At 39.7% G+C, this 19,634-nt stretch overlaps 2 protein-coding genes and 1 pseudogene across 2 annotated transcripts; all 3 read left to right on the top strand.

The window, feature by feature from the left end:
• Nucleotides 1-670: 670 nt before the first annotated feature.
• On the top strand, nucleotides 671-3,242 carry LOC129093432 (uncharacterized; annotated as a pseudogene).
• A 4,380-nt stretch (nucleotides 3,243-7,622) lies between these two features.
• LOC129093434 (uncharacterized) lies at nucleotides 7,623-9,784 on the top strand. The gene is made up of 5 exons (XM_054601452.1): nucleotides 7,623-7,680; nucleotides 7,768-8,472; nucleotides 8,818-8,940; nucleotides 9,028-9,071; nucleotides 9,179-9,784. The coding sequence occupies exons 1-5, from the start codon at nucleotides 7,623-7,625 to the stop codon at nucleotides 9,296-9,298; spliced, it is 1,050 nt and encodes a 349-aa protein (XP_054457427.1). The 3' UTR covers nucleotides 9,299-9,784.
• Nucleotides 9,785-13,168: 3,384 nt separating this feature from the next.
• LOC129093161 (vascular endothelial growth factor receptor 1-like) lies at nucleotides 13,169-19,634 on the top strand. The gene is made up of 10 exons (XM_054601079.1): nucleotides 13,169-13,211; nucleotides 13,290-13,634; nucleotides 13,725-14,051; nucleotides 14,927-15,058; nucleotides 15,169-15,200; nucleotides 15,320-15,467; nucleotides 17,724-18,413; nucleotides 18,785-18,907; nucleotides 18,996-19,039; nucleotides 19,280-19,634. The coding sequence occupies exons 1-10, from the start codon at nucleotides 13,169-13,171 to the stop codon at nucleotides 19,397-19,399; spliced, it is 2,004 nt and encodes a 667-aa protein (XP_054457054.1). The 3' UTR covers nucleotides 19,400-19,634.

Here is a 19,634-nt window from a genome sequence, read left to right as displayed (position 1 = left end):
TGCTAATACTGTGGGTGTGTCCGAGCAGAAAACGCCTTCATTTTTCCTTTTAAAAAGCCGGCCCCCTTCACTGTATACCTACGTATTCCCACCATGACACCTCTGGTTGGTAGAGGACGAACAAGGAGTTGGCCTCGGCTTGATGAATAAAGCTTTACATTGAGACTGCTTAACCTACACCCCATTCTTCTTATCTCTGTCAGTGCAGCAGCTGTGGTTGTCAGCAGGATGTCGACAAGGTTACACTGTCACATAGATGCTCCTTTAGCCAAAGACCACTAAATATCCAAATTAACTTTATTAATTAGTTAAGTTAAGTCAGTTCATTTTTTAAAAGGTAAATAATCAGACCTAAATATGTCTGTATCATATAATGTTGATTTTTTTTGCCTAATTAAACTCCACTGTAAGTCAATACTAGTACATATTTTTCCCTAAATGTATATATAATACCAAGATACAGAACCATCGTTTCTACATATACATCTCTCACCATTTTCATTTTTTCATGAACCAAACTTGACTCTATACATGGAAGTGAACTTGTGATCAGGTTTCCTAAGTAGGACGTACAGTGCTGTGTCACAACAGGTTGGCCAATCAAACACAGTCTTGTCTCTGAAGAGTGGAGAAAGTATCAAGATTCTCTTCATTCAACCCAAGAATTTGACCACGATGACATCTCCAAGGCTTTCCTCCTATGTGACATGGTTGTTCTTGTGGAAAATGGGTGAGTTTTGTTTTTCTGTTTCTATCTTTTCCATCTTTTTTTTAGTAACTCTTAATAGAAATGATTATCTCTTTTCTATAATGTAATGATTATGCTGACTTCCTTTAGATTTAATCAATTGTGTATTTGCTTTGTCTCTCTTTTCACTTCAGCTCATGCGACTGATCTGAAATTGTCCTCATTGGTGCATCAAGACAGAGGTTTTGTATCGGCTAATGTTGGAGACACAATGACTTTGCAGTGTTTCTATAATAATGATGAGCCAGCATGGCTTTACTGGTATAAGCAACCGCTGGGACAGAACCTAAATCTGATCTCCACCGTCTATGCGTGTGATAAAAAACACGTTTTTTATCATGAATTCAAGAACAATCCACGCTTCACACTGGATACTAAAAACAGATCAAATCACTTGACAATTTTGGATTTGCACATTTCAGACTCAGCATCCTACTACTGCGCAATTAGCACTTAATTTATGTTTACTTTTGCCGAGGGCACTGTTCTCAGTGTACAGGGTTCAGGTTTTAAAGTCCCGGCTTTGGTCCATCAGTCAGAATCTGAGACCATCCAGCCAGGAGGCTCTGTGACCCTGAACTGTACAGTTCACACTGGGACCTGCGATGAACAACTCAATGTTTACTGGTTCAAAGACTCTGAAGAATCTCATCCAGGACTCATTTACACCCATGGAGGCAGGAATGATCAGTGTGAGAGGAAACCCAACACACAAACACACACCTGTGTCTACAACCTGCCAATGAAGAGCCTGAATCTGTCTCATGCTGGGACCTACTACTGTGCTGTTGCCTCGTGTGGACACATACTGTTTGGAGACGGGACCAAGCTGGACTTTGAGGGTGAGTGACTTTCTAGCAGAGGTTGTTGCATCTCATTTGGGCTTGCATGCGACATGTTTCTGCTGTTTGTCTCTCTGCAGATCAGCCGGACTCTCCTGTCTTGGTGTATCTCTTGAGCGGAGCTTTGACATTCACCACCATCCTGAGTGTTTTACTGGCTCTCTCAGTGTGCATGATGAACAAGACAAACAGCTTCCAAGGCAAAGGTAACTAGCAATGTTTGTATCTGGAAGTTTGTGTTGACTGAATTTGGCTTTTGAATTAAAGACCATTTCTTTTTCACATCCAGAGACTCACACAGTATCTCCAGCTCCCCCCACAGCAAATGCAATGGTGAATAATGAATTGCTGATTAACAATTCAGATTCTTTTTTAAATTGGACAATGCTCAGGAAACAATGTTTCCTGAAAATTGTTTAATCTTATTTTGATCATCTGATATATGATTTGTTACCAGGGTTACCAACATGCTGTAATCCTGTATTATGCGGCTTTAAGTGTCCACCTGCAAAACAGATCAACAGGACAGCGGGATCAGACCTGGAGTGAATGTGTGTACTACAGCGTAAAGCAGTAAAACTGGACATGTTACATTTGTACTTCTGAGTAAGACAGGTTTTCTCTTTAAAATGTGATGTAGATTTGTATCTTAGATTGAAATAAATATGATTTGATACCTTCCTTGCAGTCTGCAGCCAACATTAAATCTCACTATTCTTGGCTAATTTGCATATTTATGATACTCTTTTGTTGTCTGTGTTCTGAAAGCAGGTTATCTTTCAACTCTGTATAAAGATTCATTTTTACAAATAAATGTTTTTAAGATAAGATAAGATAATCCTTTATTAGTCCCGCAGTGTGGAAATTTGCAGGCTTACAGCAGCATAGGGTAAAGTGCACACAAGAGACATAGTAAAAGAAAGACAAGATAAAAATAAAAATGAAATAAAAAAACGAGTATTATAAATAAGCAATAAAAAACAGTAGAAAATCAACAATAACTGAAGTATTATATTTACAGACAGAAAAAAACTATTATAACTATAATTGCACAGTGTATTGTATTGCACGTGTCGTGTGTCATGTGGTCTGCTGGGAGCAGAGTTGGTTGTGCAACCTGACAGCAGCTGGAAGGAAGGACCTGCGGTACCTCTCCTTCACACACCGGGGGTGAAGCAGTCGGTGGCTGAAGGAGCTGTACAGTGCTGCCAGGGTGTCCTGCATGGGGTGGGAGGTGTTGTTCATCAGGGATGATAGCTTTGCCATCATCCTCCTGCCTCCCACCGTATCCAGTGGACACCCCAGCACACTGCTGGCCTTCCTGACAAGTTTATTCAGTCTCTTCTTGTCAGCTGTCGAGATGCTGCTGCTCCAGCAGACCACTGCATAAAAAATGGCTGATGCCACCACAGAGTCAAAAAAGGTCCTCAGGAGTGCTCCCTGCACTCCAAAGGACCTTAGTCTCCTCAGCAGATACATTTTTATGACATAACCAGTATATTTAGAAGCTCAGATTCAGTGACCATGCTTCGAGGAACGAGATCATCTTATATTTTTGTGTTCATCTTCATTGTTGTTCTTTATAACCAAATCACATGTGTTTTTGAATGTAAAATTTATGTAATCAATGATAAAAATAAAGATTATCAAAATCTGGAGCATTTTGAGCTTGAAACAATTTGTGCGTCCATGTTCAATTCAGGGGCTTCTTCTGACGTTTAGCAGAGAATGTGGTTGACCTCACCCACCCAAACAAGTTGTGAAACTCAATTGTTCTGGCACAGGAAGTTTTTTTTTATTGACCTAAAAGACCTCTAGTTTATGATCTTAAACAGGCCCTATTATGCTCTTTTTCAGGTGCATATTTTTATCTCAAATTACAGTTACATGTTTACATGCGTTAATGCTCAAAACCCGCCTTGTTTTTCTCATCCTGGCTGTCCTGCATTACCTCTTCTCACCCTCTCTGTGAAACGATCTGTTAGAGCGCTTGTTCCTCCCCCAGACAGCCAAGTCTGCCCTGATCGGTCAGCTTTCCCGCTTTGTTGTGATTGGTCAACTGCGCAGCGCACGTGTGTGGGAAATGTCCCATCCCTTACCATAAACAGAATTCAGTTCCCTGAGCCCCAAAACACTGTTTTATCTTAGATTAGAGATATCATCTGTGCTGCCCTACCAGTATGAACGCGAGTCAGTTATTAAAGTCAGGAGGAAGAAGCCGATCAACCATCACAACCAAGACGTTTCACAGTGGTGAGTTGTTACCAGTTTAACCAATTACTGCACTTTGTAGCTAATGCTAGCATTATGCTTTAGGCCTATGCTGTCCTTCTCTTTATCTAAAAAGCTAAGAATTACACTCACGTTGCCTGTAAATTAGCTACTAACACATGTTATTACACACTGTAATCTCTAAATCAGATGATTTAGAGATTACAGATTTCTGTTGTATACAGTAAAAACACTAGCACTACACAATAACAACAGTGCTATAAAATGCCATCTTAACTGTAACCTTTCTGCAAAAATGTAGCTGCATTTAACAATCCCCTCATGGCTGGTATTATGTTTGTTAACAACAATATAATCACACCATTTATTTGAAGGAAACATTTTGCTTCCTGGATTAATATTTGTCCTATTAAGTGATGTTGCCTCCTGAGTCATTATTTGCTTTATTATAAACACAGTATTTCTTGTAAATCAGTGTCTTATTTTCCTCATCCTCTCTCATCAGGTTTTGAAACAAACAACCAGGTTCCAGTCCCTCCTACATGCATGGTTCACCATCCTGACCTCGATCCAAACTGTTTGAATATACAACCTTCAGATTATCCACAACATATACAGAGCTGACTATGGACGTTTAATGTGTAGTATAGAAGAGGAGTAAGTTGTTATTACAGATAATTAAATCTGTGTAAACTACATCTGAACACAATTTTTTCATTATAACACAAGATCATAAGAACTAATGAAGGAATGAAAATGGTTTATTTTCCTCCAAATTACTTTCTTTTCAAATAATAAACATTTAAATAAAAAATAAACATTTGTTAATACTGTAATTGTCACGATCTTGGTTTTATTTTAGTATGTTTCCTGTTTTATTTTGAAGTCCCTTGCCTCTTGTGTTTATTTCACTTCCTGCCCTTGTATGTTTTCCCGCTTTTGTAATTGTCCCTGATTGTAGACACCTGTAATGTATTAGTCTTGTCAGCCTTGTTCTGTTCCCTTGTGTTTCTCCCACCTATCAGCTTTCAGCCTGCCCTCATGTCCACCCACCAGTGTCTTGTTGTCTGATTAGTTTCTTGATTTATAGTCCTGTCTTTTGTTTGCTAGTTGTTGGTTCGTCTGTTATGTATGCTGTGTTCCTGCCTCGTTCCCCTGGATATTCCTGGTTCCTGTTTCTCGACTTTTTTTCTGTGTTGTACGTTCTGTTATTGCTTTTGTCATCACCCCCATGTAAGATTTGTTTTGGACTTTTGTTCATTAAAATCCTGTATAATCATCCCTCGGTTCCTTTTGTTATGTCTGCATTTGGGTCCATCTCCTGCTTCTCTACTAAAACCTGACAGTACAAACCAACCGCCAATATGGACCCAGCAGTTCTGTTTAAGGAAGAATTGTTTGTGCTATACTCTCCTGTGTATCTATGGGGAGTGGAGGAGAGCTCTAGTAGGTAGTACAAGGAGGCTGCACTTATGTTCGAACAAAAGGAGGCCTCGACTATGCCATGGCTGAAGAGTTCTTTACACTGGGCTAAGAATTTTTAAACACTCCTGTTTCCCAGCATTCCTCTCCATAAGCAATCCGTCAGCCAGCCAATCATCAACCAGCTAGCCTCCAACTTTCTAGATATCAGTCTCCTAGCCATCAGCCTGCTTCTCAGCCTGCCCATCAACCTGCGTCTCAGCCGGCTCCACAGCCCGTCTCACAGCCTGCCGTGGACCTTAGCCCATTCCTAGAAAGCCGCCTGGCCTTTAGAGGGCCTCTCAGTGTCCAGTCAGCCAAACCAGGAAGGAGGTAGGGCAGAAAGAGAGGTCGGTTCCCCAAGCTACACAGCCACCAAGACATCTTGCCAGTTCCCGAGTCGGTGGTCCGACGTACTCTGTAAAAGCATAGCATCTAAACAGTATTTTTTTTGTTTTAAAGTAAGTATGCTTCCTTCCTTATTTGTATTTTAAAGGTATTTCACATTTTATGTTTATTATATCATGTTTGTTATAAAAAATAAATATTATTTTACAACCTGCTGTATGTGGGGTCTGTTTTAACTGGCCTTGCTATGCATTCACCCTTCTCTATTGGAATAAACCTTATAGACAGATGTTCCTGCAGATGTTGTTGCTCCCGGTCCTCATATTCATAATAATAAATAAAAAGACACAACCTAGAATAAAAGAGTGCTCGAACAACCTAACAGTGAAAAGGTTTACAAGAATCTCAGCCCGAAATATGAAATTCTGGAGTTTTCATGAAACTGTAGCGCTCTGTCTTCCCCATAGCCCCAAAAAGTCTACAAGCTTAGCATGTAATATATCTAAAAGTGAAACACAAAAGCGCATTAAATGTATAACATACCTTAAGGTATCCCTCAGAGTACCCCCGGACAGCTGAGTGCCAACAGATACCATCCTTTGAGAAGTCTGTTCTGAGACTGTGGACGGTCTGTTGTCGGTCAGGGTCCTCCTGTGATGGAGACAAATTTATTCTGAAAACACAGTCATTTCCGTGAAAAATCAGCAGACAACAAATATGCATGTAAGCACATGCACAAAGACTGACACAAATACACTGTGTTAACATTTTAACCTAGGCTTGTTGGCAGTTTAGTGAACGTTAGCTACTTTTAGTTGTGTTAAACATTAATCATCCACAAATTCTACTTACAGGTTGTCATCCTGAACCGCCATCATCTTTCAGCAGTCAGCGTTGTGTTAAACATCATCCACAAATAATAAATCTACTTACAGAAAAATCCAGCCTGAACTGTGTCCAGTTTTGAAAGTTGTCCTCGGTAAAATGCATTAAAAAATGAAGTTTAGCCACTTGTTCTTCCTTTCATAGGTGTTCAAAAAGAACATTTCCTTTCTCAGAGCAGAACACAGTGTCTTCTCGACATTACGGCAGCTAAACAAACTCTTCCTCCAGAGCTCCAGCTCCGTCTCTCTGTAGCTTTGTTTTGTGGGCGGGCCAAACTAGCGGAGGTTTGTGCAAATTATTTTCGTAACATTATGACTTCATAGAGTTACGGAAGTGAAGGACAGAATTAATTTGCGCCGTTTCAGGCAGCTCAGGAGCAGTGTTTCTGAGGGGGAGGGTAACTCCTTTTAGGAAATCTACATGTCCAAATAATAAAGTAAGGTTATTGCAAGTTATTCTTTATTCTAGAGATGTTGAAGGTTCTCGAAATATTTAATTTAATTTCTCTTGTTTTTATAAGGCTTTTTTTCTTGCAGCACATTTCACTCCGTGTAGATATATTTCCATCCATGTCCTGCTCCGCCTCTTCCTGTACACAGTTTTCCACGTGGAGTGATACACACAGCTTAGGGAATAAAGAGGCCTGAATCAAGATTGTCTAGATAAATAAAAATTGTAGATGAAATAAATAAATAATATAAAAATAAACCCTTTTTAATATAGCACACAGTACAGTGTTATGTCTCCCTACTGCAGCTACAACAGAGAGCTGAGTATATCAGTATCAAGTATGGATGGAATTGCTCAAAATGGGTTTTTATTAAACAGTCATGATATCTGCACTATCACGTTACACATGTGTTTATATTTGATACAAATATAAGACATTTTTCAATGATTTAAACAGTTTTGTTCCTCAAGTAACTCTGAATATGTGAACCTGATGATAGAAAAACTGAATAGACTAAAGGTGGCAGTGAGCATGTGATCAAGTTTCCTAAGTAGGATGTATAGTGTCACTTCTGGGTGGCCAATCAAACACAGTCTTGTGAGTGAAAAGTGGAGAAGGGATCGTGAATGTTCTCATTCAACACAAGAATTTGAACATGATGACATCTCCAAAGTTTGTCTTTTATCTGACTTCTTTGTTTTTGGGGAAAATGGGTGAGTTGTATTTTTTGTGACTGCAGGTTGAATATTTTAAAGTGTGTGGCCACTCACACACTTGCTTTGTCTCTCCTCTCACTTCAGTTCAGACGACCGATCTGAATTTCTCCTCATCTGTTAATCAAGAGATTCGTTTTCTATCAGTTACAACTGGGGAAAGATTGACGTTGCAGTGTTTCTATGAAGGTGCTGTAGCAGCAAGGCTTTTCTGGTACAAACAGACACTGGGACAAAAACCAAGGCACATCTCTACCTTCTACAAATACGACACAAAAGGAGTTTTTCATGCTGAATTCAATAATCCACGTTTCACATTGGATGCTGAAGGAGGTAAAAATCACTTGAGGATATCAGATCTGCAAATTTCGGACTCCGCTACTTACTACTGCGCAAGTAGCTATTCATACAAGTTTGATTTCATGCAGGGCACTTTTGTCAGTGTCCAGGGTTCAGGTTTGAACGTTCCAACTTTGGTCCACCAGTCAGCATCTGAGACCATCCAGCCAGGAGGCTCTGTGACTCTGAACTGTACAGTTCACACTGGGACCTGTGATGGACAACACAGTGTTTACTGGTTCAAAGACTCTGAAGAATCTCATCCAGGACTCATTTACACCCATGGAGGCAGGAATGATCAGTGTGAGAGGAAACCCAACACACAAACACACACCTGCGTCTACAACCTGCCAATGAAGAACCTGAATCTGTCTCATGCTGGGACCTACTACTGTGCTGTTGCCTCGTGTGGACACATACTGTTTGGAGACGGGACCAAGCTGGTCTTTGAGGGTGAGTGACTTTCTAGCAGAGGTTTTTTTAAATTGGGGGCTATTTTTCTTCCATAAAATAGTGGGGAACAAAATATCCAAAATACACATTTAGGTGATTAATTAACACCTTTGTCTATTTGTGTCCGTAGATGTATCCTTAATTCACCAAAAGTTAGCATTAAGTGATTCCCATTTGCATGTTTGAACATAAAATTTCAGGCAAGGTGTAATTGTCTTATTGTAAGCCATCAACTGGGGACGATTCATGTTGATATCTATCAGTTCACTTTTTACCCTATTCACCTGTTGTGTCTCCCCTTAAGGTAAAGCTCTGTAATGTCTCCTGGTGTCTTTCTCTATACAGAGGTGGATTCTCTTGTCTTGGTATATTTCTTGAGTGGAGCATTAGCATTCACCATCATCCTGAGTGTCTTACTGGTTTTCTTACTGTGCATGATGAACAAGAGGAACATCTGTGAATGTACAGGTACTGTAACTACTATTCTTTGTGGCTGACAATGTGTGTTCACTTAACACGGTTTCATAGTGCGGGCCACTTTTTATTCTTTTTCAGAGTCTCATGCAAAAGGTTCACCCTGCTCCACAACGAATGCAGAGGTATTTTTTTTACGCAGATGAACCACTGTATTACCATTTAAAACATTCAGGCACAGCAATGTTTCTGTACACATAAACCAATATTGTGGTTTATATTTTGTCATCAGGTTGAACAAAATGAAGAAAACATCAATTACGCTGATGTAAGGGAACTCAGGGTCAACAGATCAAGAAGACAAAGGAACTACACCGAGACTGAATGCACGTACTCAAGTATAAAGAAGTAGAAGTGGACACGTTTCCAAGCAAGCCCATGAGACACTGCTCATCTTATCTTTCTTGTGACTATGGGTTGAAGAAGCCAGTGATGTTCCTTTCCTAAAGATTTGTTGATTAATTTGCTGGCTTGGACTGCATTAACTGTATTCAAATGTAAAAAAGTTAAAAAATGTTTTGTTCTCCAACAAAATCAAGTTTTAGGAAATCAGATAGTTAAAGATATTTACAACATATGCTTAATGTTCATGCTTGTAGGTAAGACAGAACTGTATGAATGCACGCTGTTTTATAAAGGAGAAGAGGAAACAAAGAGAAAGAGGGAGGGAAGGTTTGAGGGAGAGAGAACAGTTACAGGACTACAAAGCGGAAGTATGACCTTCGTCAGAACGATGAGTCAAGGCAATCAAGCATTAACGTCTCATTGGCCAAACAACCTTCAAGATCGATCCGTTCTCACTCCCAACGTGTCAAATATTAACACTTGGTCAGTGTCACTTGGCGTAGTTATTTTATTGTTGCTTTGCATGTTGTTTATTGTTGCGCAAGTAAACCTAAAGACCTAGTAAATTTTAAAAAGACATTGCATGCATGTAACGAGCAGAACCTGACACGTCACTCCTGGCACGTTTAAGATAACTTGTTGTTAAGACAGTCACCACTAAAATAGGAAAAAAAAACTGGACTGACCTTTTTAAGAGTCAACATGTATTGGCTCGAAGACAAAGTGAATCTTTAAGTACATACATTGGCCTCAGCATTTGAAGACCCTTTTGTTAATCAGCCTGCTATTATAAAAAGTCAAATCCTAGACAAACTCAGCCAAAGTTAACACAGTTTCCTGTCTGTTTGGTCTGTGCTCTTCTCAGTGGTTTGAAGTAGGCGGGGATCCCATGGGCAAATGTGTTCAAAAACCACACACAAATTCATGATGAAGCAGATGTGCTGATTTTTTAAACATGTAAATGATTCTGATGTAAAATAATTTTGGACTTGTTACATTTTATGAAGATAAACTACCAGTTGCTTCAAGTGTGGTGTAATAACTTGCATGAATGTTGTACAGTGGTAATAAATGCAGATAATGAATAAGCAAAGCCTGTCTGTGAGCCTTACTATATATACCGTTTTTTTGTAAACAAAACCTTCTGGCATGTCATGAGGTGATGTCATGTACAGCGGGTAAAATAAGTATTGAACACGTCACCATTTTTCTCAGTAAATATATTTCTAAAGGTGCTATTGACATGACATTTTCACCAGATGTCTATAACAACCGAAATAATCCATACATACAAAGAAAACAAAACAAATAAGTTCAGAAATTAAGTTTTGTGTAATAAAATGGAATGACACAGGGAAAAAGTATTGAACACATGAAGAAAGGGAGGTGCAAAAAGGCATGGAAAGCCAAAACACCAGCTGAAATCTATCAGTAATTAGAAAGCAATCCTGCCCCTTGTCAGTGCAAATTAATATCAGCTGGTTCAGTTCCAACTGATGGCCTATAAAAAGGTGTCTTATTACCAAGGTCTCACACAAGAAACATCTCATGATGGGTAAAAGCAAAGAGCTCTCTCAAGACCTTCGCAACCTTATTGTTGCAAAACATACTGATGGCATTGGTTACAGAAGGATTTCTAAACTTCTGAATGTTCCAGTGAGCACTGTTAGGGCCATAATCCGGAAGTGGAAAGAACATAATTTCACCATAAACCGGCCACGACCAGGTGCTCCTCGGAAGATTTCTGACAGAGGAGTGAAAATAATTATCAGAAGAGTTGTCCAAGATCCAAGGACCACTTGTGGAGAGCTTCAGAAAGACCTGGAATTAGCAGGTACAATTGTTTCAAAGAAAACAATAAGTAATGCACTCAACCGCCGTGGCCTGTATGCACGCTCACCACACAAGACTCCATTGCTGAAGAAAAAGCATGTTGAAGCTCGTTTAAAGTTTGCTGCACAACATTTAGACAAGCCTGTGAAATACTGGGAGATTATAGTCTGGTCAGATGAGACCAACATTGAACTCTTTGGATGCCATAATACACACCATGTTTGGAGGTCAAATGGCACTGCACATCACCCCAAAAACACCATACCAACAGTGAAGTTTGGAGGTGGGAACATCATGGTGTGGGGCTGTTTTTCAGCATACGGCACTGGCAAACTTCATATAATTGAAGGAAGGATGAATGGAAAAATGTACCGAGACATTCTTGATAAAAATCTGCTGCCATCTACCAGGATGATGAAGATGAAACGAGGGTGGACCCAAACACACAGCCAAGGAAACTCTCAATTGGTTTAGAGAAAGAAGATAAAGCTGCTAGAATGGCCCAGCCAATCACCTGACTTGAATCCAATAGAAAATCTATGGAAAGAACTAAAGATCAGAGTTCATAGAAGAGGCCCACGGAACCTTCAAGATTTGAAGACTGTTTGTGTGGAAGAATGGGCCAAAAATCACACCTGAGCAATGCATGCGACTAGTTTCTCCATACAGGAAGCGTCTTGAAGCTGTCATTACCAACAAAGGGTTTTGTACGAAGTATTAAATAAATTTCAGTAAGCGTGTTCAATACTTTTTCCCTGTGTCATTCCATTTTATTACACAAAACTTAATTTCTGAACTTATTTGATTTGTTTTCTTTGTATGTATGGATTACTTGGGTTGTCAGAGACATCTGGTGAAAATTTCATGTCAATAGCACCTCTAGAAATAAATTTACTGAGAAGAATGGTGACGCGTTAAGTACTCATTTTACCCGCTGTATGTGTTGAGAAGAGATAATAAAATGAATATAAGAGGTGGATGCAGTCACTGTGACATCACCCACAGGTTTGAGCTCAGCATTTGGTCATCCCCAAGTGCGTCAACAAACTTACCTAACTACAGAAATAACATGTCAGTCAAAAAATGAAAAATCGGGACACTTGTCACACTCTGTGTGACAAAAAAAATCCACCTCTACATAGAAGAAATTAACACACACCTGATCCACTAGATGGGTCGTACACAGAACCTTTAAGAAGCCGTCATTTGAAACAGTTTGGAAGAGGGCTCTTTCAAAAAGTACTTGGTAGGTAATTGGAGAAACCATCTGTCAATCAATTTGGAAGAACAAACACTTCCCACTGTCATATGAAGGCACAGTGTTTTGGTTACAAGCTCTACCAGTTCTGTTTCCATGTTTACCTCTAAAGGATGAGAGTATTTGTCCCAGTTTTGCAGTATTTGTCTATAAGAACTCTGTCTCTGTCCCATAATGATCAATAAGGTAAAAAAGGAATGATTTAAAATGGATGCAGACATAGTGTCCATGTTACAGGTTCAAGCAAGATTACTTTCTACTGAAGAAATAGTCCCTCTGAAAGCTGGGGTCACTGTTTTGGGAAAGAGAGGCTGTGGTTGAGGTTTTTTAAAATTCTATAATGCACCCACTTGGCTCACCTCATTCAGGTCAATACAACCAAGTATTGTGTTACAGCTGTTTTTGGATCTGTTACACTAACCCACATTTTCTTTCCTACCAGCCTTTTGCATGCAGACACACTTTCAGTTCGAGAACTCCTCCGTTCTTCTGGAAAGTATGCATATAAATAACAGTTTCCATTTTTGACCGGCTTACCTGTGTGTGTTGCCATTAAATCGACTAAATACATTCTGCTGACACAGATGTCAAAACAGGCCAGGTTTTTTTGCCTCAATGTCATCCAGCCAATCATGTTCTGCAAGGTGACGACGACGAACCAACCAGACCCGAAGGATGTGGCAGAATATAGGACAAGTGGTATATTTGCTGTCTGCTGTTACTTCAGTATTTCAGAACTGCTGTTGAGAAGAAGCTGGACCGGTGAGGATGGACAGTGCTGACAAGATGATGCTGCACTCTGTGAATGTTTTCCTGCTCTGGTCTTTTTGTAAGTAACAAAAATCCACTCCTTTATATGTGTGCCGGCAAACACAAAGCTGATAACATCTCTGTCTGTATATTTCAGGTGTGGCACAGTTGAGTGACATCTCTCAGCCTGTTGCGTTACAAACAGTGAAGCTTGGAGAGTCGGCGACCATTGAATGTTACATAAAGAGTGAACTTAAACAAAGAGTGTGGTACAAATTCACTACAGGGGAGGGACTTCAGCTTGTGGTGGCAATCCATTATTACTACAACCAGACTGTATTTGCTGATGAATCTCATTCCCGTTATTCAGTCAAGTTTGACAGAATCAACAGTCATCTGAGCATTTCTGCAACAACATGGGAAGACGCTGGAACATACTTCTGCGGAGTCATGCAGTTTAAAGACATTCAGTTTGGATCAGGAACCTTTTTGATGCTGAAAGGTATTCATTCTCTATATTCCCGTTAACGCACCTTAATTGCTTAAGGTAATGTGAACATTATGCTATTGATCCTTTGATTTCTTCCCGAAGGTGCAAATGTGATGAGTGACTCTGGCGTCCAGCAACCAGAGTCTGAATCAGTCCAGCCTGGAGACTCTGTGACTCTCAGCTGTTCTGTTCCCACTGGCCGCTGTGCAGAAGATCACATTAGTGTCACATGGCTGAAAACCTCTCATCACTCTGCCCCACAAATGATTTACTCCTCTGGAGAAAATACCTTCCAGAGTGGAGGGACTACCTGCCTGTACAGCCTTCTAATGAGGAACCTCAGCTCGGACGACGCTGGAACCTACTACTGTGTTGTGACTTCATGTGGACGGACACTGTTTGGAAATGGGACCAGGATTAATATTCACAGTAAGACAGAAACTATCCCTACATGTGTAGTCTTAGTCCATAGCACTTCCAATTCCTGATAAATAACAGAAATCATAAACACAGAGAACATTTAACTCAATATCAATCAATGCTGTGAAACTCCAGATTAAGTCCAAAGCCAGCTGGAGCCGAAAGGTTTGGTTGCTTATACTGCCATTTTTCAACGAAAAGAATTGGCATCTATTTTCGATAATTGATTAATTAATTTAATCAGTTCATTGTCATTTTTCAATCAAAGATGCTAAACAACATTTGTCATTGTTTTCTGACATTTTGTAGGCCGAATCAATAATATAAAAAATTATCCACAGAATAATAAAAAATTTAAAATAAGCCAATGGTTTCAAGTTTTTGCATTCTGCAACATTAATGCATGGTTAATATTCTTCAGTTTAGGTATAGATTGTGGTTATGGCAAATATAAAATGGTTTATTTATGGTAAGGGTTAGGCCAGTAAAACATTTTGGTAAAGTTAAGGAACCAAAACACTTGGTGATGGTTTTAGAGGTTAGCGATCTCCGAACCCATCATGTATTGGATTGAAGATGACCAATATTTCAGGGTGTCAGGTAAAGCCAGCACAAGTTGGATAACAGATATACAAGACTTCCTTCCTTCCTTCCTTCCTTCTTTAGAATGTATTAGAATGTAGTCTAATCTTATGAGAAGCAGCTGTATTGGGTGGTGACAAATATCTTAAATAAACCAGAACTATTTGCATGGCTAGATACAATAAGTTTTTCTGTGTGGGCTTTGGGTGAATGTGATGAAAGTACTCGGTCTAGAGAATAAATAACTCTTTGCACAGCTAGTTATTTGTAAAATGATTAACACTGTTTCATTTCCTCTCCAGACAATGCTCTGACCGAACCAGCTGAGCTGAGTCCAACTGTTACTGCTCTGATGCTGTCAAACATCATTCTTGGGATTGTAACACTCATCCTTATATGGACAACATGCAAGAATCAGAGAAAATATTCCTCAGGTTATTAAAACCATAATGATTGGCTGTATGTCAGCAGCACAGTCATATCTATATTCTGTTAAAGGTTGAAGCAACTGGAGTTGACTGTAGTTATCTCTTTGTTTCTTCAGAGCCAACTGATGGATCTTCTGAAGGCAACCAGGTAAGAGTTCGTCTTTGACCCCAATTGCGTTGTTTTACGGCTGGATATGATCTTTCTGTTTTGCTTTCTATGGCAATCTTTCAGAACAAGTCTTATTCATTTAATCCCATTTCTCACAGACTGGTGAGGCACTTATCTATGCACCTGTGTGTTTGGCCCCCAGAAGACTCCCACCAACTCAAGCTACAGGGAAGTACAGTGGAGACTCTGTAGTTTATTCTGACATCAGATACTGTCAAAGGAAGCAAGAAGTTTCATCTTGGGAATGCAGACAAACCAGGGAGAATGAAGCCTGATGAGTAGGAACTGCTGCCATCAAATGCATATCTCCTACTGAGTGGTACATAAACAAGTTTAAAACACGACTACCAAGGAAATCTGTATCCATGTTTATGTAAATGAAGAAGTGAGCTTAGAACTTCCTCATGACTACAATGTAAGGCCAGTCAGTGGACTATTGTACATACTATGTTAACATTGAAATAGTAAAGTGCTTTAATTCATTCAACATTTATTTTGGGGGCTGCTTCCTCTGTAACAAAGAACTAAATGGCTTTACTGAATTTGTCTGGTGTGAATATGTGATGCTGTTATTTTTAATAAATGCATTTGATTTGTCTCACTTCTCTTTGACCTGCTTTTCTTTCACATCAATGAGCAAACTATTTTTGGCAAGATTGTGGAGTGAAATGAGGACCTCATATGGCTGCCAGAGTTGGCCAGGTTATGGGAGACTGGACTTGGGCTCATTTCATCGAAGAGGAATTCAAGTTATCAGCAGTTGGGCTGTATGTTTCGCCAGTGTGAAACAAGTGATCAGTGTACTAGCTTATCAAGAGTCTTACCTGCGTCCAATGACTGCTGCATTAAGGCCTCTGCTGGGTCAGGTTATCTAAAGTAGTTTTAAAGGTAAGAGAAGGTCAGTGAAATACAGAATAAAGATCTGTATCCTCTGAACCTTCTGCCACCAGCCCAGTATGGAGTGAGTGCTGTATTGTTTATTCTATTTATTTTCTTATTTCTTTAGTGTAAAGACGTTCAAATAAAAAATGAAAATAAACCGCAATATACAGCATTGGTTGCAGACATAAGCAGAACATGCTCGAAAATCCCCTCTGGTCTATTAATAGCTTCTTCTAACAAGAAATGTAAGCGGGAGGGCAGGGGGGGGCTTCTAACTAGCCAACTCTCTGCATTCTCTTGTTCTGACTGCTGTGGTAAATAAGGTGTCGACTGGTTTCCACTAGTGGAAACTTCAGCCCTAGCTTGAACACAGGAAGACTGGCCCAGTCAGAAACCAAGAGCAGAGAGAAGTCATTTTATGAGGGCAGCTCTGTAAAATGACGGTCATGTCTTCAAGGCAAATATAGGAAACGCAATCTCACTCTACAAACTGCAATAATGCAGTTAGAAGTAGAAGAGCAGAGTATCATCTTAGGGTTCAGGTGCCTATTATGTAGAATAAAAACTCAACAACTCAAATACTATAGTGGTCTCAGACAGTGTTACATGAGCCATAAACTGTCATCCATCAACCAATCAGCCTCCATGTGTTTTTTAATCACCACGGAAACCACTGCAAACGACTTGGGAGGAACTTCATGCACCTTTATGTATATACAAGATTTTGGTATCTGAAGCTTTCTGGTTTCCGTTTGTAGTGTTGACCAATCACAGCAATCTTTGGTTGGATTTAGATTGACAGTCCGTGTTGAGAGCAAAATAGGCGGATTGCATTGGCTGAAATACAATGATGTTGGTTTTTATCTTTTAAAATGAACTTGTAAACCGGCTACTTGTGAAACAATACTGTCGTACATGTCATATCTCAACTCCAACTCAGGTTTTGTATCTCAAGTTGCTCACGGAGTGGAAACAACGAGCAGCCCCCAGAAAAGGAAATCTTAGCCCGGATATACTCTCGCTACAACTGAAGCCCAGAAATGTTTCCTGGTGTCCAGCAACATGAGCGTACCCCAGCAGTGCAGAACCTGTTTAGGCTACAAAACCAAGTGGTAAGCTTTAGGATTGATCGTGGTTGGTTTAGAATAAGTATAGCTGTTATGTAACTCAGGTACATAGTCTAATTAACATAACAAAAGTAAGGTCAAAAGCAATCTCCTAGGTGAGAGTCCTGTACTTATTTGAGGGAAGTCACAACTGTGGTGAGTATTTTGCACACATGCTGTGGATAAGATTCTTCTTAAGAACCAACAAAGCCAAAGTAGGGGCCACTGAACATGTGTTCACTGTCAACCAAAATAGGACCTCCTATCTGATTGGCCGATCAAACAGTCTTCTCTGTGAAGAGTGAAGAACAAACAGAAATACATTTCAATCATCAGAGCATTTGAAACACAATGACACCTCCAAACTCGGCGTTGTATATCACATGTCTGTTCTTGATGAATCTGGGTAAGTTGTGTTTTGTCATTACCCGTTATTTTATTTTTTTTCATGCATCTTTACATAGAAGCATTAAATTACTTGTGTATTTGCTTTGCCTCTTCATTTTCTCCTCAGCTCCTATGGACACTTTATATCAATCGTCATTACATTTCCGATCGGATGATTTTGGGGAAAGTGTGACTCTGCCATGCGTCTGTGATGATGCAGCGGTGTTGTTTTACTGGTATAAGCAAACTCCGGGACAGAAACCAAAGCTGGTGTCTACATTCTATAAGTATGACAATAACGGCACCTTCCACCATGAATTTAAGAACAATCTACGTTTCTCACTGGAAACTGAAAGCGGTAAAAGTCACTTGAAGATTTTGGATCTGAAAATTTCAGACTCAGCCACTTACTATTGCGTAGAGAGCAATTTGGTTAACTTTAAATTTTGCAACGGCGTTACTGTCAATGTCCAGGGTTCAGGTTTGAACCTCCCAGTTTTGGTCCACCAGTCATTATCTAATTCCATCCAGCCTGGAGGCTCTGTGACTCTGAACTGTACAGTTCACACTGGGATCTGTGATGAACAACACAGTGTTTACTGGTTCAAAGACTCTGAAGAATCTCATCCAGGACTCATTTACACCCATGGAGGCAGGAATGATCAGTGTGAGAGGAAACCCAACACACAAACACACACCTGTGTCTACAACCTGCCAATGAAGAGCCTGAATCTGTCTCATGCTGGGACCTACTACTGTGCTGTTGCCTCATGTGGACACATACTGTTTGGAAACGGCACCAAGCTGGACTTTAAGGGTGAGTGACTTACGCAACGTTTGTCTCATTTAATAAATAGTGATGATAACTGCTGAAAACATAGATTTGTATTTGCTTAAGAGGAATTTATGCTTCCTCAAAACGTTATTGACAATGCATAATGCAATACGAGTCTTTTTTTATTGGAAGATACACACTTGATTTGTCCAACTCAGACCACTTTTAAATTACTTAAATTCAAAATAGGTTTAGAAAGGAATCTTCTACAATGACCAATAACATTTTCATGTACAAATGGGCATGTCATGATTGTTTTTTCAGATATACTTGCAAGAATGCATTCATTCTTTGAAATCAATATTGAAGAAAAAAAAGATCCCTCTAATGTCTCCTGATGTCTGTCTCTACAGATGACAGGGGCTCTCTGGTCTTGGTGTACTTTTTGAGTGGAGCGTTGGCGTTCACCAACATCCTGGTTGTTTTACTGGCTTTCTCAGTGTATAAGATGAACAAAAGAAACAGCCAAAGTGCAGGTAACTGTTACTCTTTGAATCTGACTGCAGGTATTGAGAACAAATATCATTTGAATAACATGGCTTTCATTTTGTGTGTCACAACCAGAGCGTAATGTAACATTTTCAGCAAGTTCCACTCAGAATACAGCGGTAAGTATTACTATTTTCAATCACGCCGCAATATTTTCATATTCTTTACATGTCAGCTGCTGCTTTAACATATGTGCAACATTTATAGTTATAGACGGTTATATGTTGTTGTTTTTTTAATTCAAGAGCATGAGTATTACATTTTCTTCATGACATCTGCCGGTTTCCGCACATGTCTCTCTTGTGCTGTATTGTCTATTGTAGCGGTTAATAATGATTTATTTTATATTTTTTTACCAGTTATGTCAAGACGCAGAGAACCTCCATTACGCTGCTTTGAGGGATCACAACCGCAACAGATCAAGAAGACCGAGGGACAACACCCAGACTGAATGTGTGTACTCCGGCGTAAGGCCGTAGAGCTGGACATGATTCTGTGAACCAAGACATCTGCTATTGCTCCTGGAACATCAACACTTATGAGTTCAAAAATGCAATGAATACAAAGGCTTGCTTTGCAAGAAAAGCTCTCCTACTGAAAAAAACACTGCAAGACTTTCACTGATTATATCAAATGTTACAGAACTACAGTGCTGCTGCTTTTAGCTACTCTGACAGTTTCAAAATTCAAACCAGGCCAGCATCACGGACATCA

The sequence above is a fragment of the Anoplopoma fimbria genome, chromosome 7 (assembly GCF_027596085.1).
Source record: "Anoplopoma fimbria isolate UVic2021 breed Golden Eagle Sablefish chromosome 7, Afim_UVic_2022, whole genome shotgun sequence".
Lineage (NCBI taxonomy): Eukaryota > Metazoa > Chordata > Actinopteri > Perciformes > Anoplopomatidae > Anoplopoma > Anoplopoma fimbria.
Note: the sequence above shows the minus strand (reverse complement) of the source record. Positions and strands in the feature narration are given on the sequence as shown.